The sequence below is a fragment of the Kwoniella shandongensis genome, chromosome 2 (assembly GCF_008629635.2).
Source record: "Kwoniella shandongensis chromosome 2, complete sequence".
In the NCBI taxonomy this organism is placed as follows: domain Eukaryota; kingdom Fungi; phylum Basidiomycota; class Tremellomycetes; order Tremellales; family Cryptococcaceae; genus Kwoniella; species Kwoniella shandongensis.
The window spans coordinates 1,676,605-1,701,740 of record NC_089288.1 but is presented as its reverse complement, the minus strand read 5'-3'; the positions used below and the strand labels follow the sequence as shown (position 1 = coordinate 1,701,740).

At 48.8% G+C, this 25,136-nt stretch overlaps 4 protein-coding genes across 4 annotated transcripts; 3 read left to right on the top strand and 1 right to left on the bottom strand.

The window, feature by feature from the left end:
• Window positions 1-191: 191 nt before the first annotated feature.
• Window positions 192-2,748, bottom strand: CI109_101288 (uncharacterized protein; the record flags this gene model as incomplete). Its single annotated transcript, XM_032006473.1, has 6 exons — window positions 192-819; window positions 882-1,261; window positions 1,321-1,663; window positions 1,717-1,807; window positions 1,875-1,998; window positions 2,068-2,748. The coding sequence occupies 6 exons, from the start codon at window positions 2,746-2,748 to the stop codon at window positions 192-194; spliced, it is 2,247 nt and encodes a 748-aa protein (XP_031859308.1).
• Window positions 2,749-3,565: 817 nt separating this feature from the next.
• Window positions 3,566-8,013, top strand: CI109_101287 (uncharacterized protein; the record flags this gene model as incomplete). Its single annotated transcript, XM_032006474.1, has 26 exons — window positions 3,566-3,740; window positions 3,803-4,293; window positions 4,350-4,437; window positions 4,495-4,576; window positions 4,630-4,703; window positions 4,771-4,951; window positions 5,017-5,036; window positions 5,087-5,184; window positions 5,237-5,261; window positions 5,310-5,335; window positions 5,398-5,500; window positions 5,553-5,627; window positions 5,681-5,694; window positions 5,744-5,822; window positions 5,880-5,959; window positions 6,045-6,289; window positions 6,358-6,460; window positions 6,522-6,565; window positions 6,618-6,672; window positions 6,726-6,745; window positions 6,813-6,822; window positions 6,875-6,943; window positions 7,025-7,038; window positions 7,099-7,227; window positions 7,293-7,690; window positions 7,757-8,013. 26 exons carry the CDS (start codon window positions 3,566-3,568, stop codon window positions 8,011-8,013), a joined length of 2,955 nt encoding a protein of 984 aa, XP_031859309.1.
• A 555-nt stretch (window positions 8,014-8,568) lies between these two features.
• CI109_101286 (uncharacterized protein) lies at window positions 8,569-11,297 on the top strand (the record flags this gene model as incomplete). Its single annotated transcript, XM_032006475.1, has 7 exons — window positions 8,569-8,703; window positions 8,834-8,926; window positions 9,037-9,098; window positions 9,172-9,262; window positions 9,334-9,637; window positions 9,711-10,104; window positions 10,160-11,297. The coding sequence occupies 7 exons, from the start codon at window positions 8,569-8,571 to the stop codon at window positions 11,295-11,297; spliced, it is 2,217 nt and encodes a 738-aa protein (XP_031859310.1).
• A 658-nt stretch (window positions 11,298-11,955) lies between these two features.
• On the top strand, window positions 11,956-18,368 carry CI109_101285 (uncharacterized protein; the record flags this gene model as incomplete). The annotated part of the gene is made up of 32 exons (XM_032006476.1): window positions 11,956-12,572; window positions 12,669-12,797; window positions 12,885-13,084; window positions 13,147-13,166; window positions 13,226-13,374; window positions 13,430-13,484; window positions 13,543-13,561; window positions 13,619-13,843; window positions 13,899-14,314; window positions 14,395-14,473; window positions 14,533-14,582; window positions 14,641-14,652; window positions 14,720-14,866; window positions 14,929-14,973; window positions 15,032-15,096; window positions 15,151-15,171; window positions 15,220-15,281; window positions 15,340-15,413; window positions 15,471-15,704; window positions 15,761-15,857; window positions 15,906-15,949; window positions 16,006-16,366; window positions 16,424-16,460; window positions 16,516-16,598; window positions 16,664-16,743; window positions 16,804-17,218; window positions 17,282-17,496; window positions 17,642-17,781; window positions 17,841-17,919; window positions 17,982-18,006; window positions 18,071-18,176; window positions 18,242-18,368. 32 exons carry the CDS (start codon window positions 11,956-11,958, stop codon window positions 18,366-18,368), a joined length of 4,428 nt encoding a protein of 1,475 aa, XP_031859311.1.
• Between the last annotated feature and the right edge of the window lie 6,768 nt (window positions 18,369-25,136).

Genomic DNA, 25,136 nt, shown 5'->3' with positions numbered 1-25,136 from the left:
TGGTTGTCCTTCAGATATCTGACCACGACAAGGAAGCTTCGCTGCACACCATGATGAAGTATACATGCATATATGAAACCAGAACAGAATGATCCACTACCTACGACTCTATCATCATGACTTGACCGACCGGGGAGGACCTGCCTAAGACTGCTACATCTCCTCACAACCCTCTCTGCGCGCAACCACGCCTAATCGCTTTCCTCTGCACTCTCCTCTCGCTCCTCCCTAAGAGCCCTCTCTACCTCCAGTCTCTTCTTCTCCCTCACCTTCTTTTGCAGCCTCATCCAGTTACCTACAGGCGTGACCTCGACCCCTTGTCCTTCCAAGAACCTATTGACCTCGCTCCTATCTCTAGGAGCAAAGCTCACGTTCCTTCTCTTCGTCTCGATGAACGTCCTTGTCGCATCGAGTTTATCCACAAGTGTCTTCAATCCTGAAACCACCTTGGGTGATCCAGCTGATCCCTTCTTGATGTGTTTCTTGATCGTCACGATCACGGGTAAGACGATCTCAGGGAAGGCGATGTTCGTCGAGATCACCGCGTGGTATTCACCCAAGAGATAAACGAGCTCTTCACCGAGTCCTTCTTGGAATACTCGAGTTTTGGGGTAAGCTGCAGGAGCTCGGATGATGTATTCCAAATCGAGGGGTTTGAGTGTAGCCTTTTTGGGGTTGGATCTTCGGAATTCGGAAGAGTCGAGGATCTCGAGTAGGAAAGGTGATAGGGGGATGTAAGTGCCAGTGAGAGAGACGATTCGGATGAGCGATTGGAGGATATGGAATCGCAATGGGAAGTATCGAGATGATGGAAGGAGTCTGCACGAAGCAACGAGTTTGTCAGCTTGGCTTCGACTTCTACCGCGGACCGTAAAGCTCACCGGATCACACCCAAAGAGATCTGCACCAAAGGGTAGATCAAAGGCTTCAAAGGACTCTCCAAGCCTGCATTCTCTTTCTGACTCTCAATACTCGCAGCACCAGCCAAGACCTGACTCCAGAAATCGATACAGTGCACAAACTGCCAGTTGTAAACCGCCTTGAAGGCCTGTTGGTTGTCACCAGCTTTGCCGGTCGTGCTTGATCGCACGACATTACGGAGATGGACCGCAAGCATTCGGATGAAACCGAACGCGTGTTGGTATGAAAGGGCGGGAGCGATCTGATAAAGCTCGGAAGCGGTGTTCTTCATCAAGTTGAGGGAGGGAAGGGTGTGAGGTGTGGTGTTTCGCAAAGGAGGGAGCAACGATCGGTAGATGTTCTGCAATAAATTGGAGTTAGTCCTCCCCTTTTTAGTAGATACGAATGCGCCCTACTCACTCTCAAGCAAAGGTCCTTGACTGCGTCATCACCAGCGACGAACAGCTTTCGCACGGCCAAGAATGAAGCGATTCGAACGCTGTCGCTCGCCGAGGACCAGAGGTCAAGCAAGACCTTGAGGTATGCTCGAAGGTGCTTCCTAGCGCTCATGATCCAAGGAACGAGCTTGGTGCTTTCTCCCACGGCGACGAGCAGTAGACTTCCGGCATCTTCCTCAGCGGATCCGCTGGAGATACTTGAAGGTGTGCTAGGGAGTGATTTGATGAGATGGAGAAGGGTGGAGAAGTGGGAGAGGATGAGTCGGTTAAGGGACTGGTTGGCAGTCTTTGTAGGTTGAAGCTTGCTGTGAGGATGTCAGTAAATGGTTACAAGCAAGTAGATTGTGAGCGCACTCACACTTTACCGTTGGCAAGAGTCTTGTAGGGAACGTGATAGCCTACAACAACGGGGGTGTACTTGAGTGCGGTCACAACAAGCTTGTTGAAGACTAGTGTGCGAGCAGAAATGTTAGCAAAGTGCGATGTGCTCGCAGAACAGTAGCTCATTATGCTTACCTTGGGCACTGTCGATGGTGTATTTTGTGTCAAGACCAGTTCCCTGCTCTCCGTCGTCCTCGTTCATGTGAGCAGCCGCTCGGAAAGCGATCAACGTTTTTCGCAATGATCGGATCGAGTGTTGCTGCGAGCGAGTGAATGTCAGTTACGGCTGCTATGCGTCCGGGCCGCTTTTGAGAAGCATTTGACTGACCTTGAGCATTCCCTCCTGCCACTGTCTCAACATCTTCATTGTGACGCTGATCTTCTTTCGTTCAACTTCCTCCTCCTCGTCATCATCCTCCTCATCCTCGTCATCGTCCTCACTGTCTGCCATCTCCTCGTCCTCGTCCTGCTTTCCTTTCCCCTTGCCCTTCACTTGAGCACCGCTTGCGCCCTTTCCAAATTCTAACAGATCCTCGTCGTTCTCTTTGAGGTACTTGAAGAACTCGGGGTCCTTCTTCTCGAGGTCCTTCATCGCTTTCTTCATGGCGGCTTCGTCGAGCAGATCGGCCTCTTCCTCATCCCCTTCTTCACTATCATCATCTTCCTCATCTTCCTCGTCGAGTTCTTCGAGATCTGACCCTTCATCGGCCTCGGCGTCCAATCCACCTGCACCGAAAAGTTCTTCCACGGTCTTCGCAACACCCCCTGCTCGTCCTCCCACTTTGCCAGAACCCAACTTTTTCATCTCCTTATCATCTTCGTCGTCCTCATCGCTACCTTCGCCTTGACCATCTTCGTCTTCCTTGGGTCCACCACGTTGTTTCTCTCGTTGAGATTTACGATCCTCTTGTTTTCTCTTGGATTGTTGTTGTTGTCTCCTAGCCTTGATGGTATCCTTCAGTTTACCGGACGAAGCGAACTTCTTGAAAGCCTTTGTAGCTTTGGCCATCGTGGGTTCTTGTCTGTGATTTGTTTGTGTATGTGTATGGTGATATAGGAAGTCAAGTGAAATCAAAATAATCCAACTTTTGAGAGAGCCTGAGAAATCTGCTGATACGCGGTGGAGGTGGAATAACATCAACTGCCACAATATCATGTAACGCCGTAATGCCGATGAGAGGTACTAGCCAGAGTGGAGGTGGTCCACTTGCCACTAGATCTCTAGCGTTTACGTTTCTTACTCGTTTCCTGCACATGACCCATCAACAGTAGTATCCTCTTCTACCCCATTGCTTGCAGACCACATGCGTCCCTCTTCGGCCAATGAACAGGACACACACATACACAAATACACACATACCCCCATCGAGGCACTAGCCTGTCTCGGGAAGCATCATGTCGTACACCCCGTGTATAGCCGTCGTTTAAAAGCTAAGAGCTTACGAACTGATTATACACCCACACACGCACAACATGTACAATTGAACCGGACTGATCGACGTTGTCTCCGACCGGGAGGCCACACAGATACATACACATTCAAACTTACATACATACACATGCGGCATCGTTCCTCGAATGACCAGGAGGCGTCTTTAGCGTCTTCTGCGACGTATTTGTGGGGACTCGTGATCATCATTGACCTGAGAACAAGGTGCGGCAATGGCATGTCCAATACAGTACATATATGCTCTTGTGGGTTATTCCCGCTTAGATAACTCCTCATCTCGACCAGTTGAACACTTTTGCACTACTGAGAGGGACTATTAAACCTTGTCAACTTCTGGGTTGAGAACAAATCGCCTACCGCTTTGATACAGCTCACAATGCTGTGGTCCTTCGTCTCCTCAAGCTTACTCCTTCTACCGGCAATTTCTGCCGCCCCGGCCTATCTGCTCGAAAGGCAGCTCATCCTTCGTGATGCTGGTCAAAACGTTTCTGGCTCTTCTCCGGTCTTGCCACAACAATCTGAATTCTCAGGTGACGTGACCAAGTGTGAAGGTGGGTAGCATCTGATACCACTCACTTTCTCAGTCTGCAAGCTGACCGATGGATGTATTCAGGTTACTCTGTCGATTCTATCACACACACTGAGACTGGCGGAATCTATGCGACCATGAGCCTACTTGCCGAATGTTCAGCTTACGGTAACGATATCTATCACCTCGCACTATCAGTCGAATATGAGACTCCCGAGCGCCTCCATGTCCACATCTACGATAGTGCTCTTCACCAATACCAACTTGACAACTACATTTTCCCTCGTCCTCATGCTACTTTGTCAGGCTACGACGCTTCGGACAAATCCGATCTGAAGTTCGAGTACGAGGAGAAACCATTCGCATTCTGGGTGACGAGGAAATCAGATGGAGAAGTCTTGTTCGATACGAGAGCGAAGAACATCCCGACATACGATGAGACGACTCAGATTCAAGGAGCGTATAGCAACTACACCGTTCTGCCTGCTCATCCGCTGGTGTTTGAGGATCAGTACCTCCAGATCTCGTCAGCGTTGCCCCATAGAGCGAATGTCTATGGGTTGGGAGAAGTGATTGTGAGTAACCAAGTTTGCTTTCGTCGACGGCGACTGAGCTGACAGTGCGCGCGTAGGCTGGTTCAGGTTACAGACGAAATGAAAGTGCTACTGTGCAAACATTCTGGGCTAGAGATGTAGGAGATCCAATCGATGAGAACATGTGTAAGCTGTTCATCACGCGATTTCCGCGATCCGCAGCCCTGACCAGCACACCCACAGACGGTACCCATCCAATGTACATGGAAGTCAGACCTAACGATAAGTCCAAGTCATTGCCGTCTCACGGTGTCTTCTTGCTCAAGTGAGTGTTTGATACAATACACCATTGTGGTCGACTTATGCATTGCCTGTCAGCTCCAACGGTATGGACGTTATCCTTCGAGACGGTGTAATCGAGTATCGAGCTATCGGAGGTACTTTTGACTTCTGTAAGTTATGGTTGTCCCTCCTTTTCATCTGAATACCATGTGACTCATGGACTGATACGGCCATCAGACTTCCTCTCTGGCCCAAGCCCGAATCACGTAGCCGGCCAATACGCAAAGACTGTCGGTCTACCCCAAGTCATGCCTGAGTGGTCTTTCGGATTCCACCTCTGCCGATGGGGATACACCTCAGTGGCGGATACAAGGTCGGTAGTGACCAGAATGCGAGAGGCAGGTATTCCTCTCGAAACGTGAGCTGGATCATCAAGGTCGTCGATGAACGACCGCCAACTGACTACTTTGTCCCCTTGGCCAGACAATGGAATGATATTGACTGTAAGCTTCTTCGCGGTCTTCACGAAACCTATACTGACGAGAGACTTCAGGGATGAGACGCTACCGAGAGTTCCAATTCGATCAGAACTACGAGCCTGCCGAGTACACTGCTTTCATCGAAGAGCTCCACGCAAACAACCAGCACTACGTGAGATGCCGAAAACACAGTTGCTTCAAGGCGTCAGCTGACCTTATCTTAGATTCCGATCATCGATGCAGCTATCGGTGGGTCGACTTGTAATGTTCTGAGCAGACGTGGCTAACAGATCGTAGGTATTCTGTATAACGACTCTGATTCTGTGAGTTAACCGTTTGGGTCATCTGTAAGCACAAAGCGGCGAGCTAATCATTTTATGAACAGTTCGACGTATACGAACGTGGCCACGAGCTTGACGTGTGGATGAAGAATCCGGACGGTACAGAGTATATTGGAGCTGTGTGGCCTGGATTCACGGTGTTCCCAGGTAGATCCAAAAGTCCTTTCTCTGTGCATGTCCGCAGCTGACACGTCGCCAGACTGGTTCAACCCGAAGATGAAAGATGTGTGGTACGAAGCCTTCTACAACCTTTCTCTAGTCGTCGACTTCGATGGTGAGTGGGTCATCTATGCCGTGTGTGAGCACCCATGCTAACAACCGGTTTAGGAATCTGGCTTGACGTGAGTTCAAACGGGATGATTCATCAAATCTGATAAAATAACGATACAGATGAACGAACCGGCGTCTTTCGTTGATGGTTCCGCCTCTAATTCTACGATCAGTCTGGAGGACACGACAGTTGTACCTCGTAAGTGGCGGTGAATGTACACCGCCTTGCCGCAACTGACACTGTTGACCGACCCAGCCGACTATACACCGACCGGACCTCCTGTTGCGTGGCCAGAAGGGTATTGGCCCAACACTTCCGGGCTCAGTGGCAACGTGGTGAGTAGTCTTCGGCCTTCCCTTCGGAAAGCTTCTCTCGATACGAGGTAGCCAGGCCGTCGCTTGTATTGACTATTCACTTCAGACCGTCGACGGAGAACTCACGTACGGTGCGAACGGAACAGCACCCAAGAACGATGCTCTTCGACGACGCGCGTACACGGTCGAGATCGAGGCTGCCAAGAGACAAATCAATGGATATGTTCCATCTATCCCATATGTCGATGAACCTCCCTACCCCATTAGGAATCAAGCGGGAAGACTGTCGGCGAAGACAGTCAGTCCCAATGCGACACATTATGGAGGTCTACAAGAGTACAACGTACATAAGTGAGTCGTCTGTAAAAACCTCTGCTTGGTATGTTGTCCGAAAACTAACAATGACTGCTCATTAATAGCGTATGGGGACACATGGAAGAGTTCGCTACCAACGATGTGCTGAAGGCTCTCAAACCGGGACTCCGACCATTTATTGTCGGCAGATCCACCTTTGCAGGAGGCGTATGTCCTCTCAGCTCCTATCAGCTATACACAGAGCAAAGCAAGCTGACAAAAGGTGCAGGGACAGAAGACGGCGCATTGGACAGGTGACAACTATTCGACCTTGTAAGTCTGCCGCAATCGTACGGAGAGTCGCTTCGTTGATAAATGATCGAAGCGCATACATGAAACGAGCTATTCAAGGCGTCCTGCAGTTCAACCTCTTCGCCGTTGTAAGCGTCTTGGCCAGTCTGTCTAAATAGCACTTTCTGACCTCCTTCTGCAGCCTATGACTGGACCGGACACGTAAGCATAACTCTGTGATTCATGTGGCAAAGGACAGGGCACTGATGGACTGATCTGAACGGTGCAGTTGTGGATTCGTAAGCCTTCGCTCCTGGCAGATGCTACATGGCAAGCTGACAGGCAACTCAGAACGGAAATACCGACGAGGAACTTTGTAACAGGTGGATGCAACTAAGTGCTTTCTTCCCGTTCTACAGGGTAAGTCGATTCGTCTTCACTTTTGCGTTCTGAGCCGAACACCACGATGGTTGAGCTGACAAGTGATCGCGGACTTCGCAGAACCACAACACGAAGTATGAGCCCACAGCCTCCGCACTGTCTCTGATTTGTGCTGATTTGCAACACTTCCGCAGAGAAGCACTTAGCCAAGAGCCTTACAACTGGGACTCTGTACGAGACGCCAGTATCAAAGCGATCAAAGCGAGATACGAGTTGTTGCCTTACTGGCAGACTTTGTTCGCCGAGGCGGCGTATGGCGGAGCGTAAGTCACGCTACCCAATCGACCGCGATCTGCCATGCTGAGGGATGATTGCGTTGAACGACCAGACCACCCGTCCAACCGCTGTTCCACCAGTTCCCTTCTACATCATACCTCGCCATCGATTCGCAATTCCTTGTTGGGCCTTCCATCATCGTTACACCCGTTCTCCAACCAAACGAGTCGACCGTGTCTGGTATATTCCCCTCGTATGACGGTGTATTCTGGGTCGACTGGTGGACTCACGAAAAGCTAGACACTTCTTACGGCGAGAACGTCACTCTCACTTTACCACTTGGTGAGATTGGAGTCCACGTAAGAAGTGGAAGTGTGCTTTTGCTGTACGACAATGCAGGATACACAATTACCGAAACTCGAGAGGGAGGATATGCTGTCCTTGTCGTATTAGACGGGAAAGGATATGCGGAAGGTGTGGCGAAAGTTGACGACGGTGCTACATTGCCTGGTGAGCTACCACCTTCCGTCCATCAGATGGAACATATAGCTGATGTTATTGGGTGTGGTGGAATAGTAACCGAACAAACTTGCTTGACGTTCACAACAAAGGACGATGCGTGTCTCACCTCCACTCCTAGTGGAAACTACCACATCGACGGTCATCTCAAATCAATCACGATCGTAGGTGTATGGTACGAACCTAAGAAAGTGACGTTCAATGGTCAAGAAGTGGATGGAGACAAGGTTGAATATGATGGAAAGACTGGGACCGTCAAGGTGAAAGGGTTGAAGGTGGATCTGAACGAAGGTTGGCAGGTCAAGTGGTATTGAAGCGCCGCGCCCAGCCTGCCAGCAAGGAGTAAGGAGTGGACAATCGAAGCTCTAGGTCTGAAAGTAGTAGCGACATGAAAGCGTAGCAAACACAGTATAATGAGATATGCATCATGTATATGACACATTGAGTCAGATCGAAGAGCATACTATTTTCACTAAAGAGTTGTCCTCTTGCATTTGCCACTCCGCCGCCGCCACGGGAGCTAAGCACGTGGTGCGGTCCGAGCAGTGAGCGGTAACCTCCACGTCGAAGTCAATAGCCCGAGTTATGATGACCACGTCTAGTGAAGTGTCTAGTAAGCGGTCGTGTCGCGATTATTGTTCCATTGTTCATATCTCAGTGAAGTGTACCACCAGATCTTAACATTATCATACCATAACGATTGGCGCAGAGACAGTTACCAAGCTCGAACTTATAACCTAGCTTGATAAAGCAACGGAAACACAAAGCTCAAGCAGGTCGACCGACACCCCGCTCAAGCCCTACGGGCGACAAAAGCGCATTCATCCCTTACGTCCGTCAACGTCTAGCAGAGACAACTGCGTCCCAATATGGTTCCTCGCTTGATATTGTACGGGGCGGCATCTACCCTCCTTGCAGGGGGTGTGATCTCCTCCGCACTGAAGTCCAGGGCCAACTTTTATGCTGCAGGCGTGGCGATAGGACGAAGTAGCGGTGCATTGATGGTGAGCCAACTGCCCTTCCTCATCTCCCTTCTTGAGTCCCAGATAGGGGTTTGATTCAGTGGTTGGCGCTGTGGTACTATCAATGTCATTCGTGGGAAGGGGTTTACTGATAGCCTTGTCGTCCCCTTAGATCCTGGCAAACTTCGCTCTCTTCAACGCGATCTGCGTAGGGATAGGATTGAAGAAGATATTCTTTGGTCAACTACGAGCGATAGAGTACGAGGTGAGTCTTGATTGTTACACAATCTCAACTTGCGTCCTGGAAATCCTTGCTGCTTGTCTGGGGATGTCTGGCGACGTGTGCTGATTTGATTGTTCGTTCGTCACATGTAGCATCTCTTTGAGCGATTGTGGATCTTCTTGACGGAGAGTCTGTTGGCTTTGACTATATTCCGGTGAGCAATCTACCCCATGAGGACAGGAAGGATACTTTGTACATTGTCTTTGGGGCTGACCGTCCTTTCGTAGAGATGACTTCTCCGCGCCGTTCGCACTTATGTATGCGGTCCTGCTGTTCCTCAAATGTTTCCATTGGATCACAGCGGACAGAGTGGATTATGTAGGTGACGATGAAATAGCTCACTGTACCTTTCCGTTAAGGGCCAATAGCTGATTCACGCTCGCCTCTAGATGGACCAAATACCGCCTCCCGGCCCTCCTCCCACGTTCCACCTCCGAATAACCCTCATCATCACCTTCCTCACCCTTTTCGATCTGCTTCTCGTCACCTACTCCCTGGAAAGTATCCTCGTAGACGGTGTTTCGTCGATGGTTCTCTTCGCTTCAGAGTTCACGATCTTGCTCGCTTCTATATTGGGTACGTCCGCGAGGTATGGAGTTGGGATTATCGATCTTCGTAGAGCGAGAGGGAGAGCGGATGCACCGAGTTGGGAAGCGAAGAGTATGTGGTTGTTCTACGTGGATCTGGCTGTCGGTGAGTGCAACTCCCAATTTCTCTTGAATTTGAAACCTATTAATGCACTGCTGATGTGTGCCACGATACGTAGACTTCGTTAAGCTTCTCACATACTTGACGTTCTTCACCGTCATTCTCCTTCATTACGGTCTTCCTCTCCACATACTACGAGACGTCTACATGACACTCCGATCTTTCATCTCCCGATGTGGAGACCTCATTCGATATCGACGAGCCACGAGAGACATGGATGCGTTGTATCCCGATGCGACGGAGGAGGAAATGGAAAGACAAGGAGATAGGACCTGTATCATCTGTCGAGAGGAGATGATACCCCGGGCTCAAGTAGAGCGGGAGGGCACAGCTGCTGGACCGGACGGAGAAGGTGGACCGAACGAAACTCCGAAACGATTGAGCTGTGGACATATTTTCCATTTCCATTGTCTCAGAAGCTGGCTCGAAAGACAGCAGAGTTGTCCGACATGGTAAGCTGCCAGTTCCCTTCCACCGAACTTAGGGCTGAAAGCTAATGCGCCGCAGTCGTCGAGATGTCCTTCATACTGCTACGCAAACCCGACCTGGTGCAGCACAAAATAATCGCAACCCGCCACCACCCGCACCTGGTGCTGTGCCCCAAGCACCCAACCCAGTCGAGATCATGCAGCAGAACTTCAACGAGTATTTCAGACTTCCCGACCCTCCTGTCGCGCCAAGAACGGGCCTGGCAGTTCCCGCGCACAATGGTCTCACTCCGACACCAACAACACGAGTTGTGCCGGAGGAGGGGGAAGATCAAAGACTGCAAAGAGGGATCTGGGGTGGACCCATAACACCTGGACGTTTCTTCCCCGCTCCGCTGGGTGCTGCTCCGCGCTCCTCTACCTCGTTTGGCGGTGGTCAACCATCCAGTGGCCTGGGTGCCGGTCCGACAACACGAAGACAACCTGCCCCTGGCTCAACCGACCGTATCGTTCTTCCCGCTGCTGGCCAGCCTTCCACATCCGCATTGTCGACACCTCAACTCGCCTCGGGGTCAGTCACGCCCTTCTCGTCCAACCCTCCAACGATATTCAGGTCCACTGGATCTGCACCCCCAGCACCCGCGAATGCGGAGAATGAGGCGAGGAAAGCCGAACCAGATGCAAGGAGACAGGCTGCAGAAGCTGCTCTGAGAAGACTGGGACTTGGGTTCAGCGCTGGTGGAGAGGCCTTGGGCAATCCCACAACATCGAGTTCGGTGACTGAACCGAGTAGTAAGGGGAAGGGCAAAGAGAAGGAACAGGTTGGAGATGACTGGGATAGAAAACCGACCCATCTACCGAGATTGAGTCCTGTAGGTGCGGCCGTCGTACAGAACCAACAAGACCCACTTGTTACCACGAGAATACCTCATTTGGTCAGAGGAGGATTGGAGATGACGCCCGAAGGAACGCGAAGAGGTCTAGAAGATAGATTAAGAGTCCTGAGAGAAGTCGATGAGACATTGTGGGGTCTGGTCGGAGAGTTGATGAGGGTCAAAAGCGCTTGGGAGGGGGAAGATGGGATTGGGACGACAACGGCTGATGAAAACATAGGGGAGAAGGAGATTTCCTCCGGAGACGGTGAGGGTGAGGCTCGTGTAGCGGAGGATAAGGGGCAGCATGAATTGGGAGTCAGTGAGGGTGAGGGTAGTACATGATACAACTATACATGCATACATCGTTGTTTGTACACTTTTTATAGGTTTGGAAAGTTGGCCTCAGAAACATAATTGGGTGGGTTGTGTTGATGATTCCAGTGATTCCAGTGATCAAGTCGCGACGTGCGTCACCCTGAATATCATCGATGAAAGTCAAAAACGGAGACGGAGACGGGCATCGTCATGGTGAGACTGTGCGAATAGTGGACAACCTTGAACTCCCGTGAACTCTCCGCGAATAAAGAATAGGATCAACTTATCGATCGTGAGTGCAGCACACACCACCGGCATACCTTGCAATATATATGGATTCTAGCTAGCAACTCTACACGACTTGAGTGTTCTACGTCACGTCTGCACTCTTCTGAAAAAACAAAGACTGGCTTGGCTCGGGTGACCGTCGATCAAAAGTGGAGGTTGTGTTTATCCCGGTCCATTTCATCATTTCACTTGATATCTTCCTATCTTTAGTCGTCTTCGGCACACTTGATCAATTGAACGTGAGTTCACCTTACCAGTGGAAGCTGCGTCGCTGCTTTCTACTGTTATACAATGAGTATCAATAAGGCAAAAGAGCTGACTGAAACTTGTACGATTTAGGAAAACGTCCGACCGTTCCGCGAGTCCGCGCCGATCTAAATCGGGCATTGGTAACGAGATGGCAGACCGTGGTCAAGATCATCATGCCTCAAGTTCGACTGCGCCGGTTATACTAGGTCCACCTGTTGGAAGCTGGAGTAGAAAGGAGTCGGACAATGCGCCGTCTACGAGCGGAGAAGGTGCACATGCTCATGCTTCAAACGCCGTGGTCAGAAGTGCCTTGATGGAATTGGAGAACGGGGGAGAGAGGGATGACTTGGTCCAACACGGTATCGATGGAATGACTCGACATAGTGGATATGGAGAAGGTTTTGGTGTGGTCGAAGGATCTCATGGAATAGGGGGAGATGATATCGCCCTGCGAAATATGGGACATGTCAACCCGAAAAGAAATGACCTTCAACCATCATCAACACCCGTCAACCCAACTTCCAAGTCCGAGATCAGCGATATCGAAACCAACAGGCAACCGCTCTTCCCCGCGACGAATACTTCATCCCCTTCACCCTTGTCGCCGGACGAAAAGAACACGACGAATGGTATGGCTGTACAACCCGGAGTTGAACAGAAAGAAGCGAAGAATGCGAATGCGTTGTTAAACCTCCCACCACCATTGCCTTTCCATCTTTCGGTGGAGGGATTGACAATCGGTGTACCAGATTGGAAAGCGCCATCGTGAGTAGTCCTCTTTACCATCTAGTCCCCTTATCCTTGTTATGCAATATCGGTCAATTTGAGTATATTGAGCTGACGAAACGGTCGTCTGCGCAGATGGTTACCGAAAGCTTTCACGAAGAGGAAAAAGGAGGAAAGTGTACCTGAGAACAGGGAGAAGCAGAGGAAGAGGTGGATTTTGAAAGATGTAGGATGTGAATGTCGAAGTGGAGAAGTTCTCGCTATGTGAGTTATCGTCATACTGGTATTGATTTAGCAGGAGTCGATCTTTCATATCTCGTGTCAAGCAACTGCTCATACGAATCCATGTAGTCTCGGTGGCTCCGGATCCGGAAAGACTACCCTCCTCAACGCCATTGCCAATCGTCTATCTGGACTTCCTACAGAACACGGCGAGATAGCATATTACGCTGCTACGTCTTCCGGACGGGGGAAGAAGTTGGGGAAGAGTGAGGTGAAGCGGAGGACAGGTTTCGTACGACAGCAGGATTTCCTAGTGGAGTGTTTGACAGGTGCGTTCAGATCTTTCAGGGAATGAAACCTGTTTTGCTAATCCTAAACCTCTGTCACGTAGTTCGAGAAACACTGACATATGTACGTCGATCCCACTTGGCTCGGAGCGACTGCAGGCTGGGAATTGACAATTGTAACAGGCCGCTCGATTACGATTGCCCACCTCGCTGTCCGACAAGACGATTGCCGTCATTGTAGAGCAGACTATAGATGAGCTGGGTTTGCGGGATGCAGCAGATACAGTGGTGGGAGGACCGTTACGGAAGGGTATATCCGGCGGAGAGAAGAGGTATGTCCAGATACAGGACTCATACGCTACTCGGCCATTGACGATATCATTCTAGACGTTTATCGATCGGATGCGTGCTGGTTACCTTACCGAGTGTTCTCATTCTAGACGTGAGTACCAATCTGACCAGATACGTCCATCGAAGACTGACTTCCGCTGTCTATGTAGGAACCGACTTCTGGTCTCGGTATGTCTCTCGGTCAATGCAGGTGTATCGTTACTGATACCAATGTTGCGATCATAGACGCCTTCACCTCCTACCTGCTTCTCCTTACTCTGTCGCAACTCGCTCGAAGAGGTCGAACGATCGTTCTGTCCATCCACGCCCCTCGTTCTGACGCGTTTGACATCTTCGACAGAATCGCGCTGCTGTCGAAAGGGGAGATTGTTTATTCTGGTCTTCGCAGCGATTGTCTAGGATGGTTCAGTACACTGGGTCATGAGGTGGAAAGGGGTGTCAACCCGCTAGGTAAGGCGCTATTGCCGAACCACACAGCTAAAAGCTAATTTGACCACCCAAACAGATTTCCTCATCGACGTTTCATCTGTCGACAATCGAACGCCAGAGAACGAAGAAGCGTCCATCGCACGAGTTCACACCCTAGTCCAAGCGTGGAACACTCGATCTCCTTCCCACTGGGCCGATAACCTCACTGCTAAGAAGTCGATAAGCGGCGATACGTCTATAACCTCTATCTCGTCAGATCATCCCGATCTTGATCCGGAACTGAGGAGAGTTATGACGGGGCAACGTCCTGACGGCGATGCCTTTGACGAAGCGAGAGATGAGAAAAGACCGGGATTGTTCAAGCAAACAAAGGTGTTGACTGCTAGAGCGCATAGAAACGTGTATAGAAACGTGCCGCAATTGATTGGATTTGCGATCCAAGCGGTCTTATTGGGTGTGATCATCGGTGTGACATATTATAGACTGCCGGAGGTGAGTGCGAGTCCCATCGCACTTGTAGTGCTGTATTGAGCTCGACACCTGCTGACGAACTGGTCTTGCTTGGTACGTAGACTCCGACGGGTATTCAGAGTCTCAAGAACTTGTCGTTCCAGCTTATTCCAGGGGTCTTCTATCTCCAGCAAGTATTCTGTGAGTTCAGTCGGAATGGATCATCTGTGTTCTAGCACTAACTGTGGTCGGCGTGATAGGGATCTACAAGTTCTGTACCGATCTTGTCATCTTCGACCGTGAACGAGAGGTGAGTTGTCCACGAAAGATCGCTTCACGGCCGCAGTCGCTGATCGTTGCTCCCATAGGATCGACTATATGTGAGTGATCGCGTTAATACATATGAATCGGACAAGTCCGTTGTTTCGCTGACTTTGCAACCTATAGGATGTGATACCTTATGTTCTCTCCGACTTTATCTCATGGCTTGTGCCTAGTATTTTGTCACCTACCATCTACGTCGTCTTGGTGTATTTCATCTCCCGACTACGCACAGACGATTTGGCGGCTAACTTGTTCACCACGATCGCTTCTGTAAGTGAACCGTTGCTCTTTGATCAGCGCAGGGGCCGACGGACTGATCTTGCGCTTGGCAGACGATACTCGTCCAAATCACTACTCAAGGACTTTCCCTTCTTGCTGTAAGTGTAGCTAGACTGTTGGAGGTGACCTGGAGGCGCTGATGCGCGATGTGACCAGGCATCACTGCTTAGATCATTCTCATCAGCTTCGGTGGTTGGAAACGCTTTGAATCTGTTCCAAATGTGAGTGCCTTGCCGGTAGATGGTACGATAAGTACTGATGTTGTTGTGCTGCAGTATGAGTTCGGGTTTCATCGTGTGAGTTGCAGGCATACAGCTCTTCGGTTAGAGCTGACCGTTCTCCAGAACACATGTCCCGGTGTATGTGGCATGGATTCGGTGGATCAGTCCATATTTCTACTCTTTCCGTGAGTATCGAAGAACTGGGCGGTATGCGAGACTCACACTGACAGGGAAATGTGATAGGTATCGTTGCTACTACGCAGTTCAAAGATCGAGTTTTCGCCTGTCCTGCCGAATCAGCAGCTAACTTGAATCAGGTCAGCTTGGTGTCATTCACCGATAGTCTAGTGGAAGCTAACACTGATACCTGTTAGTGTCTCGGTAATAATGTCTTGAACGGTCTAAACTTCGACTACTCGATCAATATAGGTGCTTGGTTCGCCGGTCTGGTCGGTGTCGCCATTGGAGAGTACGCACTGGCATGTTTCGTGCTGTGGATATACCCTGCTGGAGGCGTGAAACATGCTTCGGAGATTGACTCGCACAACCGTGGCAAGCAGACAGATGTTATGGAAAGTCATATGACGAGAGATAAGATTAATGTGGCGGTGAGTACACCGTGCTTCGAAATGCGGACCCTGGCTGACTAACTGTGTCTGAGTAGGTTAAGAATCTCACACTGACTTGGGAAAGAAGAGGAAGGGGAGCTGTCAAGGACAAGACCAAGATGATCTTGAACGATGTCTCGGTGACGTTCCCTGGTAAGCTTTCCGCTCCTGCATCAGATGCGAAAGCTGATATCTGCACAGCTGGGGAGGTATCTGCTATCCTCGGGCCTTCTGGTGCCGGAAAGGTGAGTCTACGCATCAATGTTTCGCCACATACCTTATCTGATCTTGCGCTTTTTAGTCGACTCTCCTCCAGCTATTGGCAGGTCGGAATCTCAACCCTGGACCTTTATCACATTTCACTTCCTCTGGCTCACTCCTCTTCGCAAACCAGCCCATCTCGTCGAACTCACAGTCCAACGTCGCTTTCGTCGAGCAAGACGATGATTGGCATCTCCCCTCTTTGACGGTCCGCGAAACACTCACCTATGCTGCCATCCTCCGATTACCAGACAAGATGCCAAAGAGACAGAAAGTAGCGAGAGCGGAAACGGTGCTGAGAATGTTAGGACTGAAGGATTGTGCGGATCTGCCAGTGGGAGGGGCGTTGTTGAAGGGGATTAGTGGTGGTGAGAAGAGGAGGTTGAGTTTGGCTGTACAAAGTGAGTGGTCATGCCATTCTGTCATACAGAGTGTTGCTGATATCTTTGACGTAACAGTGATCAACGATCCAGCAGTGTTGGTGGTAGATGAGCCGTGAGTGTCTCGCCTGAATATCTTTCTCTCCCCTTGCTGACACCCGGCTCAACAGAACGTCCGGCCTTGATGCCAGTATTGCTCTCAGCGTCATGCAAGTCTTGCGAGACATTGCGGCGACAGGACGGACAGTCATCGGTAAATTTCTGTTCACACTCCCCTGTCTCTGTGGACGACGCGCACAACTGATACTTTCTCCCCAGCCACTATACATCAGCCTCGAAGTGATATCTGGAAATTGGCGGACAATGTTACCCTGCTTGCCAAAGGTGGTGTCGTTGCTGTGAGTTGCACAATTCGGAGTTGCGTCCCTGATCTTCAACTGACATATTGAACATCCCAGTTCACTGGTCGACGCGCCGAAGCCGTCGAATACTTCACGTCCATCGGACATCCAATGCCATCCGAGTTCTTCAACCCGGCCGATCATCTACTCGATCTCGTCTCCGTTGATCCTAGAGTCACCAATTACGAAAAGTCATTGTCACGAGTCAACGGCTTGACGTCAAACTGGCGCTCTGTAGCAGGTGAAACCGAAGCAGGGGACGAGCATGAAAAGGGGAAGAATGCTTCAAATGCTGTGATGAAGAGGGGAGAGGGGACGACGTCGATGAGAGTTGCCTTGCCGGTCGTTCTGGAACGGCATTGGAAAAGTCTGTGGAGACGGAAGGATGTATTCTTCAACCGATTGGTTCAGACACCATTACTAGGAGGACTGTTCATCCTCTTCTTCCAAAGATTGACCCATGGACCGTCAGGTAAGTTTGATGCATAAAAACGCTATCTCCCATCTTATGCTGACCTTGTCTGTCTGCCATTAGGCGCTCAAGATCGTATCGGTATCACGATCGAATCGACATCCGCTATCGCCTTTGTGGGCTTACTCAATGCAATGGCCATCTTTCCCGCCGATCGAAATCTGTACCTTCACGAGGCGAAGTCGTCTGCAAGGTACAGCTCGGCAACTTTCGTCATCACCTATACTATGGTGGAGATCGGGTTCGAGTTGCTGGGTTCATTTGGTTATGCAGCAATTGTGAGTTTGTCTTGCGACCCCTTCCCCCCTTCAGCCACAATTTTTCAAATCTCAATAGCAAGAATATCTGATCCCCTTCCGCCGTTCTTGTTCGATACCTGGACGGGTGTGAGGATAGGCTAACGATGAAACCCACATTTCACAGATGAATATCGGAGTGGGAATGCAAACTTCCGTCAGAATCTACTTTGAATATGCCATCACGATCTGGGCGATGGTGAACATGGGAGAGAGTTTCACTCTGATCTTGGGCAGCTGGATCCAGACTGAGGGGTTGACTGTTACGTACGTATGACTGCAAGACTGACGAGGAAACATGCTGACGAGACGGGTGTCCATCTTAGTGTTGTATCAACTATCTTGTCGATGATCGGTCAAGTCAGCGGTGTAATCTCACTGTCTGTTCCTACGTGGTTAGCAGGGGTAAGTGGACACGGCTGTGGATTGGGTTTGAAGCTTGATTGACGATTCACTGTCATTCTCAGCTCGCGTGGGGTACATGCGTCAAGGGTGAGCTTCACAAATAGTCAGCGGACCGTGCAAATCGCAAGCTGACACCTCCTGTTCATTTCAGCCGCTACTCGAGTCCAAATCATCAACGAATCTGTCGGTCTCATCTTCAAATGCACCGAGGCAGACATCGCCTCTGGCAAATGTGTTGCTCAAAGCGGAGAACAACTGTGAGCGGGAGACTTCGCGTCATCATGATCTGATAAGCCGAGAGCTAACGAGTAGAGTTGGACAGACTGGCGCTGTTCGGATGGCGCGATCTTGATACTGCGAGATTTATGGGGATCGTGGTTGCCATCGCTGTGGCGTGGAGGATTATGGCGTGGTTTTCGATCACTGCAAGAGTAGGAGGGTTCAGGTGAGGGGCGTTCGTTTGGTCATAAACATCCTGGACACATTTTGGATATCATATTATCATACTTGTTGTTGTTTTTCTGCATACTATGTATCGCATGGTCGCTAGCGCATATGTCTAGTCACCCCCATCGATCCGTGTGGGGGTTGACTGTTGAATAGCAAAGATGATTTCTCAGCCGGTCACCGGTGTTCTGAACCACAAGAAGGCGTATGCCTTCCGACTTTGATCGATCATCGTCATAGACGGAGGTGGTCTTCGTGAAGCCCATTGGTCGTAGGGTAGAAACGTCGTTTCCAGATCTGTTCCGTTCATTTTGATCCCCTTTTCAAGGTAGGAGACCTCATCCAAGTGGCTAGTACTTCTGGCGTATCCAACTTGGTCCGCTAGCACGGGTATAAATTTAGACAGATCTCTGTTTGCATATCTGACTATTCTCCATCCCATCACTTATCAGTATCTCACAAAGCTCATTCGATCACATATTGCTTCTTCTTACAGCTCTGCACTCATCCTAGTCCACGTCGCTGACTACATTCAAGTCACACCCCACTTGGAGAAACAAACTATATCCCATTTCTTGCATTCAGTCCCATCATGTCCGCCACTGAAACTGCATTTGTTGGATTTCACATTGTGTCGTACTTGGATACAACAGATGGCAACTACATTCCATGTCTGCATTATGATGACCCAGGGAAGGATGATTGGCGCTCATATGCTGAACAAGTCACAGAACACTCCAACAGATTTGCTCATTGTTACAAGTCAACTGTGGCAAAAACTACAGCAATGAGCTTTGCAACTGGGACTGTGGCTCCAACTATTGCGCACTATGCTCAGGAAAGGAAAAAACACAACAAAAAGAGCTCAGAGATACCTTGTAAGATCAGTTTCTTTGATAGTCTGACAGGTGTTGTGCATACCCTTTCCCCAGACACAGAGTCAGCCAAGGGAAGCAGTGATGGGAACAAGGCTGCAAGCAGAGGTGGATACGCAGTTGACTGCTCAACTGGAAGCTCAAACCATTCAGAGAAGAGTTCAAAGCTTTCCAAAGCATTCAAAGCATTAGCTGGAAAGTGAGTGAAGGTTGAGGGCTTAAGGTACACACAGTAGGAGCCCATAGCACTGTCAATGTAGTGTGTACATGAAGGAATTGTTGTCAGAGGTGGAAAGGGTGATGTGGGAAGGTTTCATAGATGTTGTTTGAGTTATCAGCCATGATATTACATTTGCCCAGCAGGTAGGACTTCCTGATGTGTTTGAGCTTTGGTATCAGCTTGAGGTCAAGAAGAACTATACAGCAGTACAGGGAAGTATAACCAATAGTGTCAAATACTGTTGTCTCTCAGGCTCAATTGGCAGTGTATGGACATGGTAGATCATGAATTGGACAAAAAAGGGGTTTTTCCAGTTCTCTACTGACAGTTTGAAAATGATTGAAGTTAGCATTGGAGCCAATAAACTGCACAGTTGGGTCATCATCTGAGCCATAAATACTGCTTTGCACCTTCTTTGTTCTCATTCAAGACTTTCACCGGTGTTCTGGGTCCAAATGAATGCATAGCGTCTGCCGGGACCAGGGTCCCTCGTAACGCGTAACGGGACACGCGGGACCCTGGTCCCGGCAGACGACCTACGTACTACATGATATAACACATCGGAAGACTACAAAGTCGTCGTACCCCCGCGTACCAAGGAGTGGACGCACCTACTCAACGACTGCCCGAATACAGGGCTACACTACAAATACAGGGAACAGGGAGGGTGGAATTTCTGTCAGGAGAGAGAGAGGTGTTCTTCAATGCTTGAACGAGATAGAGATAGAGATGCAGATGAGAGATTGTTGCACTCATATGGTGCCCTTAAGTCACTCACATGTCACGTGACCAATCAATCCATGGCTTTCTTAACGCATGTGTCCTTCCTTTGCGGGACCACTGAGGATACACTGATTTTTTGAGAACTGATGATCCCTCAAATATACAGCAAATGGTAGACTGGTAGACAAGGATGCTGATTGTGTTTTTTCTTCTCACTCTTGAGCCAAGCAAGCTCAAAACAAACACCCCCAAACCCATTGATTGCTGTACATCCAAGATTTTTCATTCTGCTCAATGTTGAGGTATTGTTGTTTCCTATACTTAGGTACAAGAGGGAACAAGCTACTCTGTTGAGAGGTTATCCCTGGTCATGACTGTAGTCCTATATTACATTGCCCAGCCAGTGGCCAACTGCGCTATCCTGGTAATGCATTGCACTGTAGAAGGTCATGATCATCAGGATTCTGCTGAACCTCCTGATTCTGGCTATATATACCTGAGGAAGTTGGTCTTGGTAGCTGTCATATATGGCTAAGATGGCGTCAAAGTGAGTGTACAACATGCTATACACATACATCAGTAAGCATGGCTTCAAACAAGCCTTCCATTGTAAGCTGAAACATTGATCACAGAGACAGATGGCCCTCTCAGAAGTCATTCATGACAATTAGGAGAAAACCTCGTTGAACATGCCAGATGTCACAGATAGGCATTTGATTGCAAGGCTCTCTTCTTGTTGCTGGCACACAAGGTGGCAACTGATTGATCTGAAAGCCACAAATTCCATTATTTTCTGCGCTTGGTGTAGTTTGGTAACTGAGATATGAAACAGAGTGACTTTGATTTTCCCTCATTAACAACTGATAACTGTCATAGCCTTTAGTAGTCTTGAAGAGAAGGAGTCCTTAGCTTGTATGTTGAAACACTGTTTCCGGATCTCTTCCATTTGTCATGATCCTTGAAGAGGGTGTCCTCATTCAAGTCAATCGTTTCATGACCCTTCCTTTGCCAGTTTAGTTTGCCTAAGGCTACTCAACATTATTGCTCACTGATATTTAGTCATGCAATTTCGCTTTTGCATGACTTGTAATCTTTTCCTCTTGGCTCATCATAATCCAGCAAAACCTCCGCCTGACCAACAATCATGTCATATCATTCTAGTAGCCAAGTTTATATGACCACCAAGGTTGAGATTTTCACTCCTAAAATTACAGAAGGATCCTCAAAAAAAAATAGAGTGCAGAGAGTGTCTTTTACCCTACAAGGACGATGAGGTCAAGGACTTTGTGGACAGATGGAAAGAAATTATGCCTTCTACCACCAAGGAGGTCTGCGAGACGACGCATGGCACCTTGTCAGAGATGACAAAACAGAAGGCATTTTCAAAAGTGAAGACTGTGGTGGGACAATCTGCCAATTACACAGCCAGTGAGATAGGCAAAGCTCCATGTCCATACATGATTGAGAAGAAAAGCAAGGATGAGGAATCAATTTTTGCAAGAGGAATAGTGGAGGAACATGCACAGAAGAGGATCACTTGGAGAAAGATGGCACAGTCTACTGTTTGGGTATGTGTTAAATGGCATTCTCCTGCTCTGTTTTCACGTTTAATCCTTCTCTCAATGGTTGCAGGTGCTGCTCAACAGTCTCAAAGGTTCATAGTGAGGAGGAAAGCAGTTGGCTTTTGGGACATTACAGTGATTAGTTCATTATATGATTCAGGATGGTGTGTGCTTATTTATACAAGTACCCATTGATTGTGCCAGGATCAGGGGAACCATTTGGGTGTCCCGTCAATCATCCCCATTGTCAATTCGTATTTGTCTCACTCAGCATGAGACACTCAGCATGAGACACTCAGCATGAGACAAATATGGCCATGCAATGGGTTTTTTGCAATGAGGTACACCAGATGGTCCCAGGTAGTGTGTCATGGCAATAAGCATCTGTACAGTCTGTTTGGATCATGAAACAAATAGGATAGTTGGCTTTCACTTAGGCAACACAAATTCTCAAGACCCTCATCTCTGTTTCTTTACCTTCATGTGTCCTCCTTGTGGATGTAACTAAATGTGTAGTGGTTAGATTTGTTGCTGTCCTGGCCAGAGGTTTAGCTGTTTTTAATTATTCCTTTCAGATTCTATCCCTTTTGAAGCAATGCCTCAAAGAAGGGGACACTGTGGACATGTAAGCAAGTATGCACATACAGCAAAAACACCTCCTCTCTGCCACAGGCCATACAGTATGCTGAAACACAAATTGTAGTCACATTTGGTCTTCTGAGAAGCCATCTATGAGCAGTCATAGAAGACCTCACTGACCCGCAAGAGTGATGCTGGAGAGAAATGTTCCTTTGCAAGTATCTCCCTCGTTCGTGATTGTGAAAGGTGGTGAAACATCATTTCTTTGAATGCTACTACTGCACTGTCACCAACGGTATTTCCTATAAGGAGCAGGGGAAAGTGGGAAACTACACCAGCTCCCTTGCTCAGAACAATCATCTTCCACTGTCAACTTTTTGCTGCAACGAAATTCACCACCAGTTCATAACACATCTGCATCACTTATCATTGACTATTGAGATGCCTCAGGTGGAAAATTGTGCTGGTATGCAGGGAAGTTGGGTGGAAGTTGAGATTGGCGTCAAAGAGACAAAGACAGGATCGTTCTATCCCACTGTTTCCACCAAGTTTAACGAGACTGATGAGGTGAGCAAGAAAGTGAGCAAGAAGCTGAAAAGGCGATGCAAAAACGTGAGGAAAGTATGTGATGAATATCCACATGATTCAGCAGAGGCGGCGTTTGAATGTGGTAGAGATTCAACCAATACATTCATAGATGCATACACTCAAGTACTTCAGGAAAACGAATCTCAGGCATGCGGTGAGGTGTACTGGACCATCCGCAAGAAGGATCAGGCAGACTCATCCTTTGTCAGCAATGTGACAAGGAGCATGACAAGATCATTTGGTGGCTCTTCATCCAGATCAACCCATAACGCAGGTGGTACAGCATAGGAGAAGGACAGCACACAGGTGCAGGACGATGTATATGAGATGCAAAGAGGCTGGTATAAAGAGGGAGGTGGACAGTGGTGAAGGGAGTAGGCATGGTCATTTTTGGGAGGTGTCAGGCACGGAGTATCACATATATTTGAGGTTGGCAATCAATGCATTACAATTGGATCTGCTATGTCGCACTACTGAACTGTCAGGACAAATGGGTGATGCACGATATCAGATGACGTACAAATAGATCAGTAGCCAGCATCATAAGTCACATCATACATAATCAGGGACATTGTGTCACTTAGCTGCATGACCACCGGAGCAATCCAGGACAACAAACTTTGAATGGCATCAATGAGGCATGATCATCTAGATCCTGGTTTTGGTCATTGTGGTCAATTGAAAGGGCCAGCATGACAACAAGCAGACTCCAAGTATCTCAGCGGCAAGACTTAGCCCACCCTTCTTTGCAAACAGTTGTTTTTCTCCTCATTGCAGTTCACACACATATCCATCTAATCACACTCAAATCCCACTCATAGTACAAAGCTTTGACAACATGCCTCTGGTATCTTCAGTGAGCGAGTGTGCCGCCAGCTCAAGCTGTGTCACAATCACTCCCGGCTCCAAGCCTGAGGATGGGTGGTTCTGTCGCACTGCCAGTGTCAAGACTGATCGAGATGATCTGAACACCGAGTTTGTGGCTGAGGGAGCAAGGAAAGCCGCTGTGATCATGACAAAGATATTTGTGGAGGATGATAGATGGGGGAGACCGACCATCAACACCTCAGGCAGCTGTTGAAAGAGCAAAGGCACATATGACTCTTGAGATGGAGATGTATGAGAAAGGTCTCCAAACTTCTGGACTGGATGATTTTGCGCAGCTATGTTGGGAATTCCAGGAGGAAGCTGAAAACAGCCAGAGTGGGAGTGCAGTGGGCAGTTCCAGGTCAGGAACTAAGGGTGGATCCAGGTCAGCAAAGACAGGTGGTTCCAGGTTGAGGTAGAAAGTACAAGGTTAGGCGTCATTTGACCGGGAAATGAGCCAACGCATGTGTTGGTTGACCAAGTTCTTGCTGTGGGAAGTGTATTAGGGGAAATGGAGGCCTTTGATATTGATTGTTTCAAATATGGAGGACTGAGCAGTATGTTTATAGGATCAGTAGGAATATTGTGAACAGTGATTGGTAGCAGTCATGCCATTGGTGGTAGTCTTGGAAGAACTCTGTGACGCTTCTGCTTCCATGGCATATATAATCACTGAAACCCCCAGCAAATGTGACGCTTCTGCTTCCATGGCATATATAATCACTGAAACCCCCAGCAAACATTCTGATCACTGTGAGTGCTGCCTGCAAGTCCTAGAACTCTGTGGACAAGAATGTTACCAGGCTCCTCAGTGAGACACAACCTACAGTCCATCCACAGCCATGTCACCTTGACTTGTGTTGCTCTTAACATATTATTGCTAAGCTTGTCATCATGTTCGAATGCTCTGTTGATTGTTCGTCTTGTGGCTTGACCATTTGAGCACCGCCAATTAAGTATGACATGCATAAACACAAACACTGCATGTAGTGTGGCCAAATGACATACCAGATCTATCAAAAGGACCACAATCTTTCATCTGGGCTGGGTGGAACATTGTGATGCATGCAGCACACACTGTTTTCAGGTGAAGCGCACAAGCCATCGACTATAGCATATGTGAAGATACTTTTACAAAAGCTTGGTCAATTAGGCATTTGGACCATGCCCAGCTAGTGCTTTCCATGTATTTGTCTTTTCCATCGATCATTTTGGAGCAAGAATCTCAGATTGGATTGCTTCGCCAATGCAACAGACAAACACCACGGCTGTGGAAACATTCCGCTTATGCTTCAGCCAAGATCCAACACAACGCAACACAACACAACACTGGGAGACCATTTGTTCTGCTGAATC